General features: G+C 36.3%; 1 protein-coding gene across 3 annotated transcripts in view; it reads left to right on the top strand.

Moving 5' to 3' along the window:
- rpgrip1l (RPGRIP1 like) overlaps nt 1-16677 on the top strand; it is a 191837-nt gene that overhangs the window by 29750 nt on the left and 145410 nt on the right. For all 3 annotated transcript variants that reach the window (XM_039762916.1, XM_039762918.1, XM_039762917.1), the window contains 3 exons: nt 462-760; nt 4099-4204; nt 7583-7726. In XM_039762916.1, coding sequence (XP_039618850.1) covers nt 462-760; nt 4099-4204; nt 7583-7726 — 549 coding nt within the window. The remainder of the gene's footprint in view (nt 1-461; nt 761-4098; nt 4205-7582; nt 7727-16677) is intronic.

Below are 16677 nucleotides of genomic sequence, written 5' to 3'. Positions count from 1 at the left end.
GAGCAATATGGTGGTGGGTTGTCCTGTGTTATTAGCTGAATTTTACTATGCTAAGGTATCATAAAGTACTGAACGTCATTTGCTTTGACCACCACATCCCTGCCCACAGCTATTCTTAGTTTTGTGGCTCACTTTATGTAATCATGCATTTGATTTTTTTTTTTTTTTCTGAATAAGCATATGGAGTAAGTATGTCTTCTTCTGCTTGGCTAACTTTCTTCGACAAGCCTTAGGAAACTGTTATTTGTCAGTTCTATAAAGCAGATTGCTACCCAGTGGTTTCAATTAACATCAAAGAATTATTCACAGGCAGAAGTGGTTATATTGAAACCTGAAATTTATTATTCAGGTTCCACAGTGTAGTCAACTTTTTGTTTGTGTCCCATTCAAAGGGGTATTCGTGCTGACTTCTCACTTTTTTTTTTTTTTGTTAACAACATCTCACCTCCTGCCCTTCACAGAATGGCCACCAAGTTAATCCGGCTGGTGAATGATAAGAAAAGGAGTGAGGCAGAGGCTGGTGGCACAAGGCGCATAGGCCGGGATTTGGAGTTAGAGGAAATGATTGAAGACCTGCAAGATAAAGTGCGCAAGTTGGAGAAGCAGAATGAGGGCCTACGCCATAACCTGATATCAGCCAAACGACAACTACAGGTTCAAAGTCATCGTCAATCACCCTACAGCTATGTGCAGTCACGTATCAACACAGGTCTTCGGAAACTCCAGGGAGAACCTGGTATGCAGGACAGTTTTCAGAAAGGTACTCTGAAACATTAGAAATTGTAATTGCTATTATGAATAGTTGATAACTGTTCTTGCTGAATATTATCTCTTGTTCAAGCAGTACAACTAATATCTGTGTCATTTATTAGTAAAAATTACTTAAATAAAGCTGTAGTACTAGGGTGTTGTACCGTGTTAGCCATTATGAATGTAGAAAAGAGCCAAGCAAAATGACACCTTTTATTGGCTAACTAAAAAGATTACAATATGCAAGCTTTTAAGGCAACTCAGGCTCCTTCTTCAGGCAAGATGTAATACAGAAACTGAAGTTTCCTGTAAATAAAGCTGTAAGGCTTTATTTACAGTTGCCATTACTGTTCTTTATATATACACTGCTCAAAAAAATAAGGGAATACTTAAATCACAAATCAGATCTCAATGAACAAAATATTCAAGCAGAAAATCTTTTCTGAGTAATATTGTGTAATTCGTTGAGAACAAAATGATGTAATAACGATCAATGGAAACCCAAATCACCAATCCACTGAGAGCTGGATTCAACATCACACCACAAACCAGAGTCAAAAATTGAAATCGCAGGCTGATCCAACTTGCATGAATTTCATCACAGCAACTCAAAATGTGACTCAGTAGTGTGTATGGCCCCCACGTGCCTGCATGCACTTGCAACAACATCTAGGCATTCTCCTGATGAGCTAATAGATGGTGCCCAGGGGGATCTCCTCCCAAACCTGGATCAGGACATCATTGAGCTCCTTGATAGTCTGTGGCCCTACTTGGAAGCATCAGATGCATTGATACACAATGGTTCAAAGGTTCACAGTTGGGTTCAGGCCTGGAGAATGTGCAGGTCAGTTAATGGTGTCAATGCCTTCGTCATCCGGGAAATGCTTACACACTCTGTCTATATGAGGCCAGGCATTGTCCTCCACCAGGAGGAACCTAGGGCCCACTGCATCAGTGTAAGATCTGACAATGCCTCTAAGGATTTCATCCCAGTACCTAACAGCAGTCAGGGTATTGTTACCTAGCACGTGCGACCTTCCAATGTTATGCCTTCAGACCATCACTGACCCACCACAAACCGGTCTTGCTGGATGATGTTGCAGGCTACATAACATTCAATGTGGCATTTTCTGACTTTTTCACTTCTGTCACATGTGCTATGTGTGAACCTGCTTTCATCTGTAAAAAGAACGGGGTATCAGTGGTGAAGCTCCCAATTGTGGTATTCTTTGGGTAATGCCAATCGAGCTGCATGTTGATGGGCTGTGAGCAATGGTCCTCTCAAGGTCACCAGGCCCTCGTGCCACCCTCATGTTGTCTATTTCTGACAGTTTGGTCAGAAACATGCTCACCAGTAGCCAGCTGGAGGTCATTTTGTAGGGCTCTGGCAGTGCTCCTCCTATTCCTCCTTGCACAAAGGAATAGATGGGTTGATCCCCTTCTATGGCCCTGCCCTGCTCTCCTAGTGTTATAGCCCATCTCCTGGTATCTCCTCCATGCTCTTAAGATTATATTGAGAGACACAACAAATGTTCTTCCAACACCGCATATGGATGTGCCATCCTGGAGTAGCTGGACTAACTATGTATTCTAAATCGGCTGGCTCATGCTACCAGTAGTGCTAAAGAGACTAACAAAACTAGAGAAGAGTCCGTCAAGAAGGATAAGGAGTGAGTGACTGTCTGTGGCCACCACCTGCAAAATCATTCCCTTTTTGGGGGTTGTTTTGCTGTTGCCTCTCCAGTGCACCTATTGTCACTTTCATTTGCACCAAAGCAGGTGAAGTTCATTCACAATTGCTTTTGCATCATAATTGGACAAATTGAAATCCCCGAAGGCTAATTAACTTGGTGTTAGACTGTGATGATTAAGTGTTCCCTTAATGTTATCGAGTAGTGCATTTTATTATACATTAAGTGTTCAAAGTTTAGTTTTTCACTGTGTCAAAAAAGATAACTGCTGGTCACTGAAGCTCTTCACTACAGTACATTTACACTTGTTTGCCTACAGTGACTGGCATATCACAACACACTATATTATTTCTGTTTACATTCACTTTAAAACTGATACTTTTAAAACTTTGATTGATTTAAAATACACTGTTACTCAGTGTTGGGACTTGAACAGGCAATATCATGTCTTAGTGAGCAGTATTGCAGCCAATAAATAAAATTTAAGCAGTTGGTTGGATTTATCAATTTGTTGAAGTGTATTTAGATTTAAGATAGATAAAATAAGCAAAATTATAAATTAAATTTAATGTAGCAGCAATGTGGTATTATACAATAGATAATAGTTATGATTTGGACAGTTTTACAGATTTTTAAGATTCATACTGTTTTGTTCACAGAATTCTACTAATAAGGAAAAGGAATGGAAAGTTAAAAATAAAGTACATTCATGCTCCCTGGACTTTTAATTCTCTTTATTACATTTATTTCCTGTTCCTCTTTTGTCATTAGGATTCTGACTGATTCGTTCTGAGTTTCTCTTCATTTATTCCTCTCTCTCTTTCACTCTGTCTCTGTCTATCTCTCTGTGTTGCAACCTTGCCACACAACGCTGCTTTACCCACTATAAACAAACACTGTTCCAATAAAGATCTTGAAAAAATACAAATACAACTTTTATACTTGTTAATGAAGCGCTTACAACACATTGCACACCACCACAAGAAAAACACATGTCGTGTAAACACAATGTGCTTGCAGCATTCTGGTTATGTGTGGCATGCCTCATGACTGGGACAACTTCCAGATCCTTGCTACTCTGGTTCAGCCTTCTTCCTGTTTCACAGTGACTTTATCAAGGTTCTAAAGAGATGCACATGACTGAGTGCTGGGGTGACAATGGCAAAGAGGATTGTTCCTCTCTGCTGCAACCTATTTAATTAACTAATCTATTCAGTGCTTACTGTTATTAAGAGATTATACAATTCAGATGCCTAATGTTTCTCTATTTTAAAAATCCATATAACTGCTTGTACTGTAATTCAGCAGAGGTGCATTATGTTGGAAAGGGTTTGAAGCCCTTAAAATAACATGTTTACTTAAGTCTTTTTACAATTAATTATGCTTATATAGCTTTATAGATTTATAGGGTCAATATTTTCACATGTATAGAGTACAGTGAAGTTCTTACTTTCACTTACAGCTTTCACGTACTAACCATGTTGACAGCATGGCATGATGAAATTAACCATACCTGCTGCTTCTTTTTTAGCTATAGTGTTCTTTTTGAATTCAATTTTTACCTCCATGCATGAAAAAAATCCAGAGGTGGATTTAAATTAAGTGCTTTATGTTTATGCCTTGTATGTAATAATGAATGTTCTTGTTTTTATTGAAGGTATTAAAGTTCAAGATTCAGATATGACTGCTCGATCAACCCAAACTTTACTTCCAAGATACGGACATAGCTTGCTTGATGATGCTCGAGCTCAAATTCGAAATCTGTATGTACAATAGAGAATGCTTTAGTTATGTATTTATTTTTAATTGCATATTATGTAACATTTGTAGTTGGTATGTATAATTTAAAATAATTTAAATTAAATTCAAATTATTGTTAATTGATCTGTATTCCAAGCATTACATTTTTTCTATTGTTTTTCCATGACAAGTTGTGATTTCAAAGGTGTATTGCCAATAAGTAGTGCTGGGAAATATGGAATCAGTCAATATCGACATAAATCAAATCACAATTTCTACCAAGCTTAAAGGTTCCTTTTTACTTCAAAATGAGATGTGAAGATAGCATAAGGTTAATTTTGGTTTAAATATTATTTATTTTCTGTCAGAAGTTGAACATGACAATTGTACTGTAGATTATACAACTGTATTTCAGATCATTTAAACAGGGGTATATATAATAAAATAAAATATTGAAGCTTTTGAATGGTCAGATTTAAGTGTTACAGGAGAAAACAAACAAAATGCACAACTAAATTCTTTGGTCAATTCCAAATAAATAAAATAAATAATACAAAATAAAAGAGTCTCAATTCTGCCCAGTCAAAAGCTTTCTAATTTTACAGGAGAGCACACTTAAACTTCTTGGTCAATTCTATAGTACTAGGGTGTTGTACCGTTTTAGACATTATGAACGTAGTGAAAAGTCAAGCAAAATGACACCTTTTATTGGCTAACTAAAAAGATTACAATATGCAAGCTTTCAAGACAACTCCGGCCCCTTTTTCGGGCAAGATGTAACTCTAAATAAATAAAATAAAACCATAATTTTAAAATTGTAAAATCTTAAATTTAAAACTAAAATCTTAAAGCTTCCAAGTTTTATAGGAAAATGCAAAGTAATTTTTTTGGTCAGTTTCAAATAAATAAAATAGATATTAATAATACAGAATAAATACAAAATAAAATCTCAAAAAAACTACCTCTACACTGTATACTCTCCTTTGTATAGATCCAAACTGTTCTAAATGTTTGGAAAACAAACCCCCAAATAAACAGACAAAAACATTCTGTATATATCCTCAGTACAAATTCAAGAAGCTTTCAATTGTAAATGAAGGAGATCATAAACAAAATTGACATACTCACTCAAGTGCGGTAAGCTTATGCTCCAAGGCAAAAAAGAAAGGCACAAGAAATCCCTATTAGTGCAGCACTTGCTTGGGTCTGGAACTGTTAAGTCTTGCATTGTGCATGCTCTAAAGGATGATACTGCTACAGATGATACAAAAACTAGTGGTACCTGCCTTTGTGCAATAATGCTTTCGAAACAATTTGCAGTTCATGCTACTCTGCTTCTCGTCAAACTTTAAATAGCCAAAATATCTCCACACTACCGAAATACTCAGACCCTTCTTTTCAACAATGTCCTCGTGTTTTGAGCCTTGGGATATGTCTATTTGACTTTCTTTTTTTGGTTACGCTGATTTTTTTCTGAGCTTTTCTTGTTGTCATTTTCTCTTTTCTCGCTTTCTGTTTTGTCTTGGTAGAGTTCTATGTTACTCTACTTTCCCCTTTTGTATTCTTTAATGTGTAGCCTTACCACTATTTATAAGGTATTGTACTTTATAACTTCTTCCCACCTTACCGTCTACAGTTATAACCTCAGGCAATTACATAAAGTAAAATGCAAGCATGAGTTAAGTGACATATTTAAAATAATGTATTATTAATAATATGCATAAAATAATAACAATAAGCAAAAGTACATGTGAATATTTACAACCATAATACCTGACAAATGCTGATGTGTAGTTTCAGGTGGCACACAGACTTGCAGTTACTTTAAATGTCTATAGTTAAGTCAGCATTTCTCACTTTCTTCAGGACAAGCCACATGCCTGTCTCAATATGGCTGCTGAGCTGTTCTTTCTGTTTATTTTCTTCTTTGCAGTCCATGGTGTGAAAGAGAGGTGGAGGGGTGGGGGTCTGTAAAACAACCAAATTTATATATTCTCTGTTCAAATCCTACGGCCAATAGGGCATCATGGTGCATAATGGCTTCTGATTCAAAACCAAACAGCCAGCTTTAGATCAGTAGAATTCTGGTGTGACACATCCCTCAGTTAGTGGCTTATTTTCACACCTACCCCCAAAAACCATTTGTTGAGTGAAGTATGCCAGCTAGGTAGTTTGGCTTTCCTGTGGGGATTGATTGAGAGAGTATGTCCTGAAGAGAATCACTTTTTAAACCAGTTTTTGGCACTTCCCCCAACCCTGCCATAAAATTCACTTCCTGAGTCAGTCTTAAAGACTCATGGGTTGTTCAGACATGAAAGCATATCAATGAAATACAGCAGTAATATTACATTTGCTTTGTCTGACTTACATATAAAGACACACAAAATATTTATCAACTTGTATGCAAAATTTCACACCACAACACTTCTACTCAGGATGCACCAGCATGCGTGGCTGCTGTAGCCCAAACCTTACCACGTGTGGCTGTTTCCAGTTGCTGCACCCCGTGCTGTGTGCATCAACCTTCCACATGATTGGTTTGGCGTGGCACTATTCTTATTATCATTGGCTTTTCATGTTGCCTGTCAAAATATGGATGGAATCAGTTCTGTTGACTTTCTGTCAACCATGTCTCATATTTCTATTGAGGAAAAGTTATTTCATGATAATTATCTTTATCATTTTATCGTCCACCCCTACTTGTAAAGTATCTGTCTATCCTAAAGGATCTGTTAACAATTCTAGGACATAATGTTTTCAGAAGATTGTTTTGTCTCCAGATAGAGTCATTGTAGTCAGTAATGTCTCCAAATGAGTCAATGTAGTAAGCAAAAATAGCAAGTTAGAAAATGTATGCTTGGCGTAACATTCAGGTACATTTGATGGCAGTGTAGAAAATGTAGCCTTTAATGAACTGAGCTCAGTAGGTAGGTTCTACAACCTTTTCACTCACCAAAATTGGGCAAAAGGCTAAAACGGACCTGGATAGGACTCTAGCCAATCATAAGGACCACTCTCACACAAAACTAAACAAACACACACACCCTGCACATTTACACACAGTGACAACTTTCAGGTGGCAATTAACATAACTTAAATGATAAATAAATAACATATGTGATTTAATTCTTTGCTTGCTTGAGCATGTCTGGCCATAGTAATTTTCATGAAATGGGATGTGCAATGCTATTCTGTTAGTTAGAGTAGTAATTAATTACTAGAACCAAAATTCTGCCCTTAGATTCTAAATATGATGTTTCATAGTATTACTTTGTCCTTCTAAATCTTGTACTTAAATTTATCTTAAATTGATTGACTTATTAGTTTAAAATATTTGGTGTTCTTATTTACTCCATATTAATACCAAAATCAAAGAATACTAATCTGTTATTACAATGCAGGGAAAATGTGATTGAAATTCAGAGGCAGCAAATGGAGGAGACTGATAAAGTAGCAGAAATATTGAGGGAACAACTCAGGAAGCAGGAAAAGGAATGTGAAGATTCTCTCCTTCGACTTAGGGAGCAGCAAGCCACAGGACAAAGGTAGGAAGTTTTGCTTTAATGGGATGAACAGTGAGCTGTGATCATTCTTCCCTTTTTGGGAACTGTGCTTGACGTTGAACTGATGAATTTATTTATAAGTAACTTAGGCTCTATAAACATTTTTTTTACTCAATTCACTACAAAAATTGTGCCACTATAATGTTGATCTAATTTAAATTTTGCATATGTGCACATGGGAGCACAGTGGCTGGTTGTTTCAAGAAACCAGAATTCTGACTGCTCATCATTTGCGGTTTGAATGTTCGCATTTCTGCATATTTTTTACTTTTGGTGCTCCACTTTTCCTCCCCCATTGCCCAAGACATGTAAGATTAGTCTAATTGAGGATTTTAAATTGGCCCTGTGTGAGTCTAAGTATGTGTATAAGTGGTCCTGTGATGGACTAGCACCTTGTACAGGGTTTTTTCCCTGCAATGCCCATTCAGCTACCAGGATAAATTCCAACTCTCGGTGACCTTGGGTTGGGTGTTTAAGAATATAATGTATTTGGTTTGTTTTGTTCTTTTAATAATCATGTTACTATTACTATAGAAATTTGTGTAAGTCCTAAATTGTTTCAAATAAAATGGTGGACCTTTTTATATTGTTCTGCCTTACCCTTCTTTGTACTTTTTGACATTGCTTGAAGACTGTGTCTTCAGTCTTTACTCTTATGTAATCATAATCAATATAATTACTTAATTTTAAACTAGAATTGACACATACTAAATGTAGTCATTTTCTTTTTATAAAATAGTTAACTACAACCGTACTTTGGATGAACCACAGTCATTTTAAAATAAACCTTTCATTCTGATTCTTGATTCTCAACAATTTTTAAAAAGTTTGTGATATTTTCATTTTGGGACCCTCAAGAGGAACTTGAGATGTTTGTTCAAAATATCACATTTTGAATCCCCATCATGAAAGGAAATTCTTTGAAATTTTTTAAATACAGTTGATTTCTCTTATATTTTATCTTGTCACCTGGAATTGTATTTTGTTTGCTATCTAACATATATCATTATGAATCCTGTGAGGTCCAACATATAAAATACAGATAAATGATATACAAACCGGATTCCAAAAAAGTTGGGACACTATACAAATCGTGAATAAAAACTGAATGCAATGATGTGGAGGTGCCAACTTCTAATATTTTATTCAGAATAGAACATAAATCACGGAACAAAAGTTTAAACTGAGAATATGTATCATTTTAAGGGAAAAATATGTTGATTCAGAATTTCATGGTGTCAACAAATCCCCAAAAAAGTTGGGACAAGGCCATTTTCACCACTGTGTGGCACCTCCCCTTCTTCTTACAACACTCAACAGACGTCTGGGGACCGAGGAGACCAGTTTCTCAAGTTTAGAAATAGGAATGCTCTCCCATTCTTTTCTAATACAGGCCTCTAACTGTTCAATCGTCTTGGGCCTTCTTTGTCGCACCTTCCTCTTTATGATGCGCCAAATGTTCTCTATAGGTGAAAGATCTGGACTGCAGACTGGCCATTTCAGTACCCGGATCCTTCTCCTACGCAGCCATGATGTTGTGATTGATGCAGAATGTGGTCTGGCATTATCTTGTTGAAAAATGCAGGGTCTTCCCTGAAAGAGATGACGTCTGGATGGGAGCATATGTTGTTCTAGAACCTGAATATATTTTTCTGCATTGATGGTGCCTTTCCAGACATGCAAGCTGCCCATGCCACACGCACTCATGCAACCCCATACCATCAGAGATGCAGGCTTCTGAACTGAGCGTTGATAACAACTTGGGTTGTCCTTGTCCTCTTTGGTCCGGATGACATGGCGTCCCAGATTTCCAAAAGAACTTTGAATCGTGACTCGTCTGACCACAGAACAGTCTTCCATTTTGCCACACTCCATTTTAAATGATCCCTGGCCCAGTGAAACGCCTGAGCTTGTGGATCTTGCTTAGAAATGGCTTCTTCTTTGCACTGTAGAGTTTCAGCTGGCAACGGCGGATGGCACGGTGGATTGTGTTCACTGACAATGGTTTCTGGAAGTATTCCTGAGCCCATTCTGTGATTTCCTTTACAGTAGAATTCCTGGTTGTGGTGCAATGTTGTTTAAGGGCCTGGAGATCACGGGCATCCAGTATGGTTTTACGGCCTTGACCCTTACGCACAGAGATTGTTCCAGATTCTCTGAATCTTCGGATGATGTTATGCACAGTTGATGATGATAGATGCAAAGTCTTTGCAATTTTTCGCTGGGTAACACCTTTCTGATATTGCTCCACTATTTTTCTGCGCAACATTGTGGGAATTGGTGATCCTCTACCCATCTTGGTTTCTGAGAGACACTGCCACTCTGAGAAGCTCTTTTTATACCCAATCATGTTGTCAATTGACCTAATTAGTGTTAATTGGTCTTCCAGCTCTTCGTTATGCTCAAATTTACTTTTACCAGCCTCTTATTGCTACTTGTCCCAACTTTTTTGGGATTTGTTGACACCGTGAAATTTTGAATCAACATATTTTTCCTTTAAAATGATACATTTACTCGGATTAAACGTTTGATCTGTCATCTACATTCTATTACAAATAAAATATTGACATTTGCCATCTCCACATCATTGCATTCAGTTTTTATTCACAATTTTTTTAGTGTCCCAACTTTTTTGAATCCGGTTTGTAATTGATTGGTTGGATTCATCTTACTGGGAAGTACACATTAATCCTATTTAATATATTGAATGTGGTACGGTTGTCCCAAAATTATTACTCAAACTTGATTGTGAGGTGTTGCTCAATTGATATTTTGAATGTGCAACAAATGCAGTCCTTTCTCTGTACCATTACACTGTTCAACTAACACATAAAATTTAATTATTATTATTTGTTTTATTGTATACATACTGTGACAGGCATGCATGCCAAGAGCCTTCTAATGCAAATTATAAGCAAAAATTATAAGAAACAAAGAAAATGTATGCAATGAACTATACATACGTAAGTACCCACATAGTGTACCAAATGTACAATATAGAACTTGCGACTCTGCATCCATTCACAAAACTGGCTGGGGGCACACTGGAAGGAAACCATTGTGACCCTGTACTTGTAGTGAATCAAGTTGAGGATAGGTGGCAGATGCTGCTGGTAGCCTCAAGTAAAAGGACGCTGGACAAAAATAACTGAGATTGGTGTACAAAATAAACCAGCACTAGTAGTTAAGAGTTAAAAAAAATAGCTAAAGAATTGCTATTTAAACAAACATAAAAAGCCAGCAGTCTTTCTTTACTTGGACTGCTACTGCAATTTATATTAAAGATTTATATCTATACTAATAGAAGGCAAAGCCCTCACTCACTGACTGACTCACTGACTGACTCATCACTAATTCTCCAACTTCCCGTGTAGGTGGAAGGCTGAAATTTGGCAGGCTCATTCCTTACAGCTAACTTACAAAAGTTAGTCAGATTTCATTTCGAAATTCTATGCATAACGGTCATAACTGGAACATACTTACATCCCACGTAATTAAGTGCCTGCACATGCACTCCGAGCGACTCACGTGAACTGACTTTGCAGGACTGAGAAAGGTAAACTAGTGCATGCAGTGTGTACTATCTCAGATACAAGCATATTCATAAGTGCAGCTACTGCGGAAACAAAGCACGGTGCAACCCTTAACTTTTGCCTACGACGAATACGATATTCGCGAGATACAAGTTTAATGAGAAGACAAAGGGTATAAATGAGACTTTTGATCAGTTTGTAACGAAGTTGCAATTGCTGTAACGGAGTTAAAATTGCTGGTGAAGGTCTGTGCTTAAGCAAACGAATAGGAAAGCAAGTTGTTAAGCTTAACTTTAAATTAGGTTCATAGACACACTGCCGCTGGCATTTGTCATGTCTAAGACGCATACAATATTCGCGAGATACAAGTTTAATGAGAGGACCCAGGGTATAAACGAGACTTTTCATCACTTTGTCATGGAGTTAAAATTGCTGGTGAAGGACTGTGCTTATGCAAACCTAGATGAGATGGTCAGGGATAGAATAGTGTTTGGCGCAAACTCAGCAAAGGTGCGAGAGAAACGTTTAAGTGCCTGGTCTGAGCTAACATTAAATAAAGCCGTGGACATCACAAGATCACACGAGATAGCACAAGCACAGCTGAGAAGCTTTGATGCATGTACTCCGAGCAGCTCCCGTGAACTGACTTTGCAGGACTGGGAAAGGTAAACCCGTGCATGCAGTGTGTCATGTCTCGGATAAAGAGGAAGACGAGCTGTTTGTTGATGCAGTAAAAAAGAAACAACCCTCTGAATCTGAACAAGCCTTTGTAGACATAGCAATAGGGTTAGGGTTAGGGTTAGCTTAAGTTTAAATTAAGTTCATAGACACGCTGCCGCTAAATATTCGCAGGCAAATCCACAACTTAATACCGGGAATGCCTGTTAAACATCTTAGATTCACGAGTACCGATTTGGGTAGTGAACACTTCAATGAATGAAACCTGTTATCTTTACAACGGTTGACAAACACGGAATATAACTTGAACACAACACATCCTCCAAATATGAACCTGAAAATGGTGGAAAATCAACTCAAAGTCCTTGAGATCCATCAGAACTGCAGTGTTTCTTGGAAAATGCAGTTTAATCTAAATATTAGATTATATTGCTGCATATGAGCAAAATAAACATTAATTTTAAATATAACCTTATAAATATAAGATGGGTAAGGCTGACCTACCAAGAAACCACCTCTGAAAAGGATTATTGAATTTATGGTGATGCAACTTTAAAATTTTTTAGGCATTGTGCAGAAGCACTTACCATAAATAGGCAAATGAAATGTTACATTATATTGTGTAATCAGTTGAATATAAATCAAGGACCATTATTCCAGAATTTATAATGCAGTAGGAAGACTGTATCTGGAGTATTATTTGCAATTGTTTTTTCAGTTTAGGAGTTGCAAAAATTATAACACGTCTCCCATTATGAATGAAATAGCAGTTGGTGAGAAATTAAAGCATGAATGATTCAAAGGCATTAAGAGCCGATTAATAGACACAGCATCTCAAAATATTTGTAGATCCTCATGTAATTTGTTACAATAGCCATGGCCCGCTTTAACTGTTCTGCATTTACAGTAGGTCATGTTGTATCTCTTTGTTCTCCCCACCCCCTTGGACTGTCAATCTCAATTGATTTAAACAAAAAACCTAAGAACATTTGTCTGGTAGCCAGCTTACTGAAATTATTGGATTGCACACAGCCTAAAATGTATATATAATAAGAATATATTGGTTAGAGGCATTGAATAATAGTAGGTTATAAGTTTGACACTATTACCTTTTGTTCCAAAGCATGAAAAAATAGACTAAATGACTAAAGTGACAGACACAAAGCTTGAACCTGTAAACAGTAAATGCTGCCTAGTATTAAATTTAGCAACACATATCTCATAAATATCTATGTGGCAAATCCATTAACTTTATACTTTTTTACTTGTTAATATCATGCATAATTGATTTGTCTGTTGAATATTTTCATTCATCCGTCTAATAAACATTAGTGCAGCTTCCTATTAATTTCTTTTCTCATCAGAGTTAACAACAAAACAGCGTTCATATAATGGTCTAGTTGTAACTTCAATTTAAACTTGACTGAAAGATCTCGTTATTATAGTCAAAGTTGTTTGTTTGTTGTAAACCCTGAGCTTTTATGATATCTATCTCACACGCCCATTTTGAGTGAAAAGATATAACATAAGATTCTACAATCCTCTTAAGTCCATTGTAGGATTGTAGGGTGACAGAGCCTGTAGAGTCAAAAATGACCTATTGATGGCAAAAATGACCTATTGACCTATACACATAGTTTTGTTGAAGTGAGATAAGAATATGGGTTATACAGTAAACTGTACTATTACTCCTTTGAAGTCCACTATCTATACATGTACTCCTGCCATATATTCAGACAGAATTTAGAAGATGTTCCCTGGATGCTAATTTTTTTGTTTTTACTTATTTGACCTGTTGGACTAAAATGAATGTCAGCTAAGCAAACCTTTTGTTTACACAAAATCTTTTATCCTAACACTTTGTTCACCAGGTATGACAGAGTTGTTTTTTTTTCTCCTTTTTTTCTTTACTGCAGTACATTCATCTGTAAGTGCTAGTTTTCTTTAAAGTAACTGTTTCCAGCGGTTTATGACATATGTGGCAAATACCCATTCAGGGAAGAAGAAAAAAAAACATTATTTAAGCTGCTCTCGGCGTGTGTTTAATTGACCAGTTTGGTTTGGCATCCTCAAGACACAAACTTTTGGTTATCCAAGTCCCTTTAGTTACTTTGAAGAAAGAACCAGAATCCTGCTTTCTTTTATTAAAGTCATGTTTTTTCCTGTTGTTGTGGCCCATTTTAAGCAGAGAACTGTGATTTCTGCATGTGTTCTACATAATGCCTCATTAGCTAAAAATCTCATATCTGTTTCAAGTAGCCTGGATGTCTGAATTTGCTTGGCCTCCCAGTCATTTTAGAGTCAGAAAGCTGCTTCTAATATAATTTTGTTCCATTTATCATTGTACTGTTTTACAACATCAAAATCAACTAATGAAAGACTCTGGTCTGCCTTTTCCAGCTGCTGTGAAAAGTTGAAATTCAAAATATAAAGTTGTGGAATCTAATTTATTGCCAGTTTTGTGTGAAATTGCCAATGTGGTATATAGCTTAAAAAGTAAAATACTGTCAGAGTAGCCATGAAATTTCTGATTTATTTTTATGTTTTTTATTCCTTGTCTGCACAAATGCTAATTGTGGGGGATTGGAGAGTTTCTAAGAAGAGATGAGAAGCACCACAAAACAACCTGTGCATCCCTATATAACTAAGTCAAATTACACTTGATCTCTTTGGATTGCTGGATAGTTTAAATTGGTAATTGCATTATATATGGAGGCATATGGTTGCATAGTGGGTACCGTTGCTCTATTACAGATTCTAGGTCTGAATCCCAGCCCCGTCTGTCTGAAATTTGCACATTTTCTCTATATCTATAGAAGTATTTCACAGGGCATTGTTATTTTCCTATCACATCCCAAAAAAGGTGCATGTTCTGTTAGTTGACTTAATTGACAACTCTGCATTTTCTGGATATAGGTATGGAGGCAGCTAGCTTACAACTAAAACAGTCAATTTAATGATCTACTATTTCATTAAACATTAAAGTGTGTGCCTGTGCGTGTGTGTGTGTGTGTGTGTGTCCAGTCCCTGTGAACAATCTAATTTGTCAGTTTGGCTTTGGTGTTATTGGTCAGTTTTGCTCCAGTGATGCAATCGAAAGATGAAGTGTGAGTGTGAGCCACATGAAGAGGAGTCAAGCCATAGGAGGTACACTAAAGATGGGATGCATAAGAGCAGACTGGAGGTGAGCAAAGCACCCTTAAAATGAGAACTAAACTTTTATAGGAATGTGCTTGACAGATGGAGCGCCAGTCAAGAGAGGTTCAGACACACAAGGATCCCGATTAAAGGCACTGAAGGTACACATAGGGCAAGAGATATAAAATATTTTAAAAATTATTTTACTTGAGGTATCATGGCTAGTATAGATTCAATAGTGTTATTTGTTTTCAAATATTGGTACTTAAAATAAATCCCATTCCCTGTTAGATAAAAAAAATGTGGCATATTTTAAACCATAATGTAATGCATGGGCTTTCCTTTATGGCTAGTTCTTTCCTCATGTCAAGTGCTGCCAATATACACTCTAGCTTTTGTCACAATGAACTTCTACTACAAATAGGTAATTTCATCTCATCTCAAATATGAGCAATTTGATTATGTTCTTGATGACTGTATAGGCCAATTATTATACTGGATTCCAAGTTATACCATTCCTATACCTTCCTTGCCTTTTGCCATGAAGTGTTATAAAGTGGAAAAAATTAATTTGCAAATTGGACACTGATGTCATGAATGGATACAGATTATTGACCGTGGTCTTCAGATATCCCTCAAGACTCAAGCATTGCTCAACATTTGTCAAGGGGTTCAATGTATGCCACCAAAATATATCCTAGAGAATTACATTGTTAGCCACTGGCTTTTGAATAGAAAATAAAATGTGGGTTTTTTAACAAAAAGTGTGTCCAGCACTTTGTTTAACCACAAAGGCAACATTTTTTATATAATTCATTGTTTAAAATAAACTATAAGCAGTTGTACTTTATCAAACATAATTGAAGGTGACGGGTGTTTTAAACCTTACAAAACTGAGAATAATCTGGTGTATTAAACACTTGCCACATTTTATAAATAAAGGTCTAGATATTACTGATAAATGTTGCACTAACTAGTACAGTAATCACTTGCATATCCCACCTAAATATTGTATGTTTTTGGTGATATAATTATTTTGAAATAAATAATGATTCAATTGATGAAACTGAGTTTATATTAACATTTTACATATTCACATGTTATATTCATTTTTACCTTATTACAATTCAGTTTTAGTTTGGGATTAGAAAGGGATTGCAGACCTGTAATAGGACATTGTTTCCATTGATTGATGTTGTGCAATGACACATAATGACACTTTCAGAAATAGTCCACTTTTTTTTTCTAAGAGCCTAATAAGAACATCACAGAATACACAGAAAATTGTATGACTAATATTTTGAATCCAAAGATTATAAATAATTTGTCTGTTAAGGTATAGCTAAAGGAAATTACAAAGCAGTATATAGTATTTAGAGGACACTATTTGCTATCCTTTTAATGCTAACTTGTTTGCTTTGATTACTGAGGTATTTGAATAATCATATTAATTTTAAACATTAGTCTAGAATTCTGGAAAGCCTTACCATAATATTACTATGATGTTTGTTTTTCATACTTTGCATCTTTGAACTGATAAGAAGTGATCTCATTGGCTGAATCATCCTTAGCTGGCACTGTTGC

The sequence above is a fragment of the Polypterus senegalus genome, chromosome 9 (assembly GCF_016835505.1).
Source record: "Polypterus senegalus isolate Bchr_013 chromosome 9, ASM1683550v1, whole genome shotgun sequence".
Taxonomy (NCBI): Eukaryota; Metazoa; Chordata; class Cladistia; order Polypteriformes; family Polypteridae; genus Polypterus; species Polypterus senegalus.
Note: the sequence above shows the minus strand (reverse complement) of the source record. Positions and strands in the feature narration are given on the sequence as shown.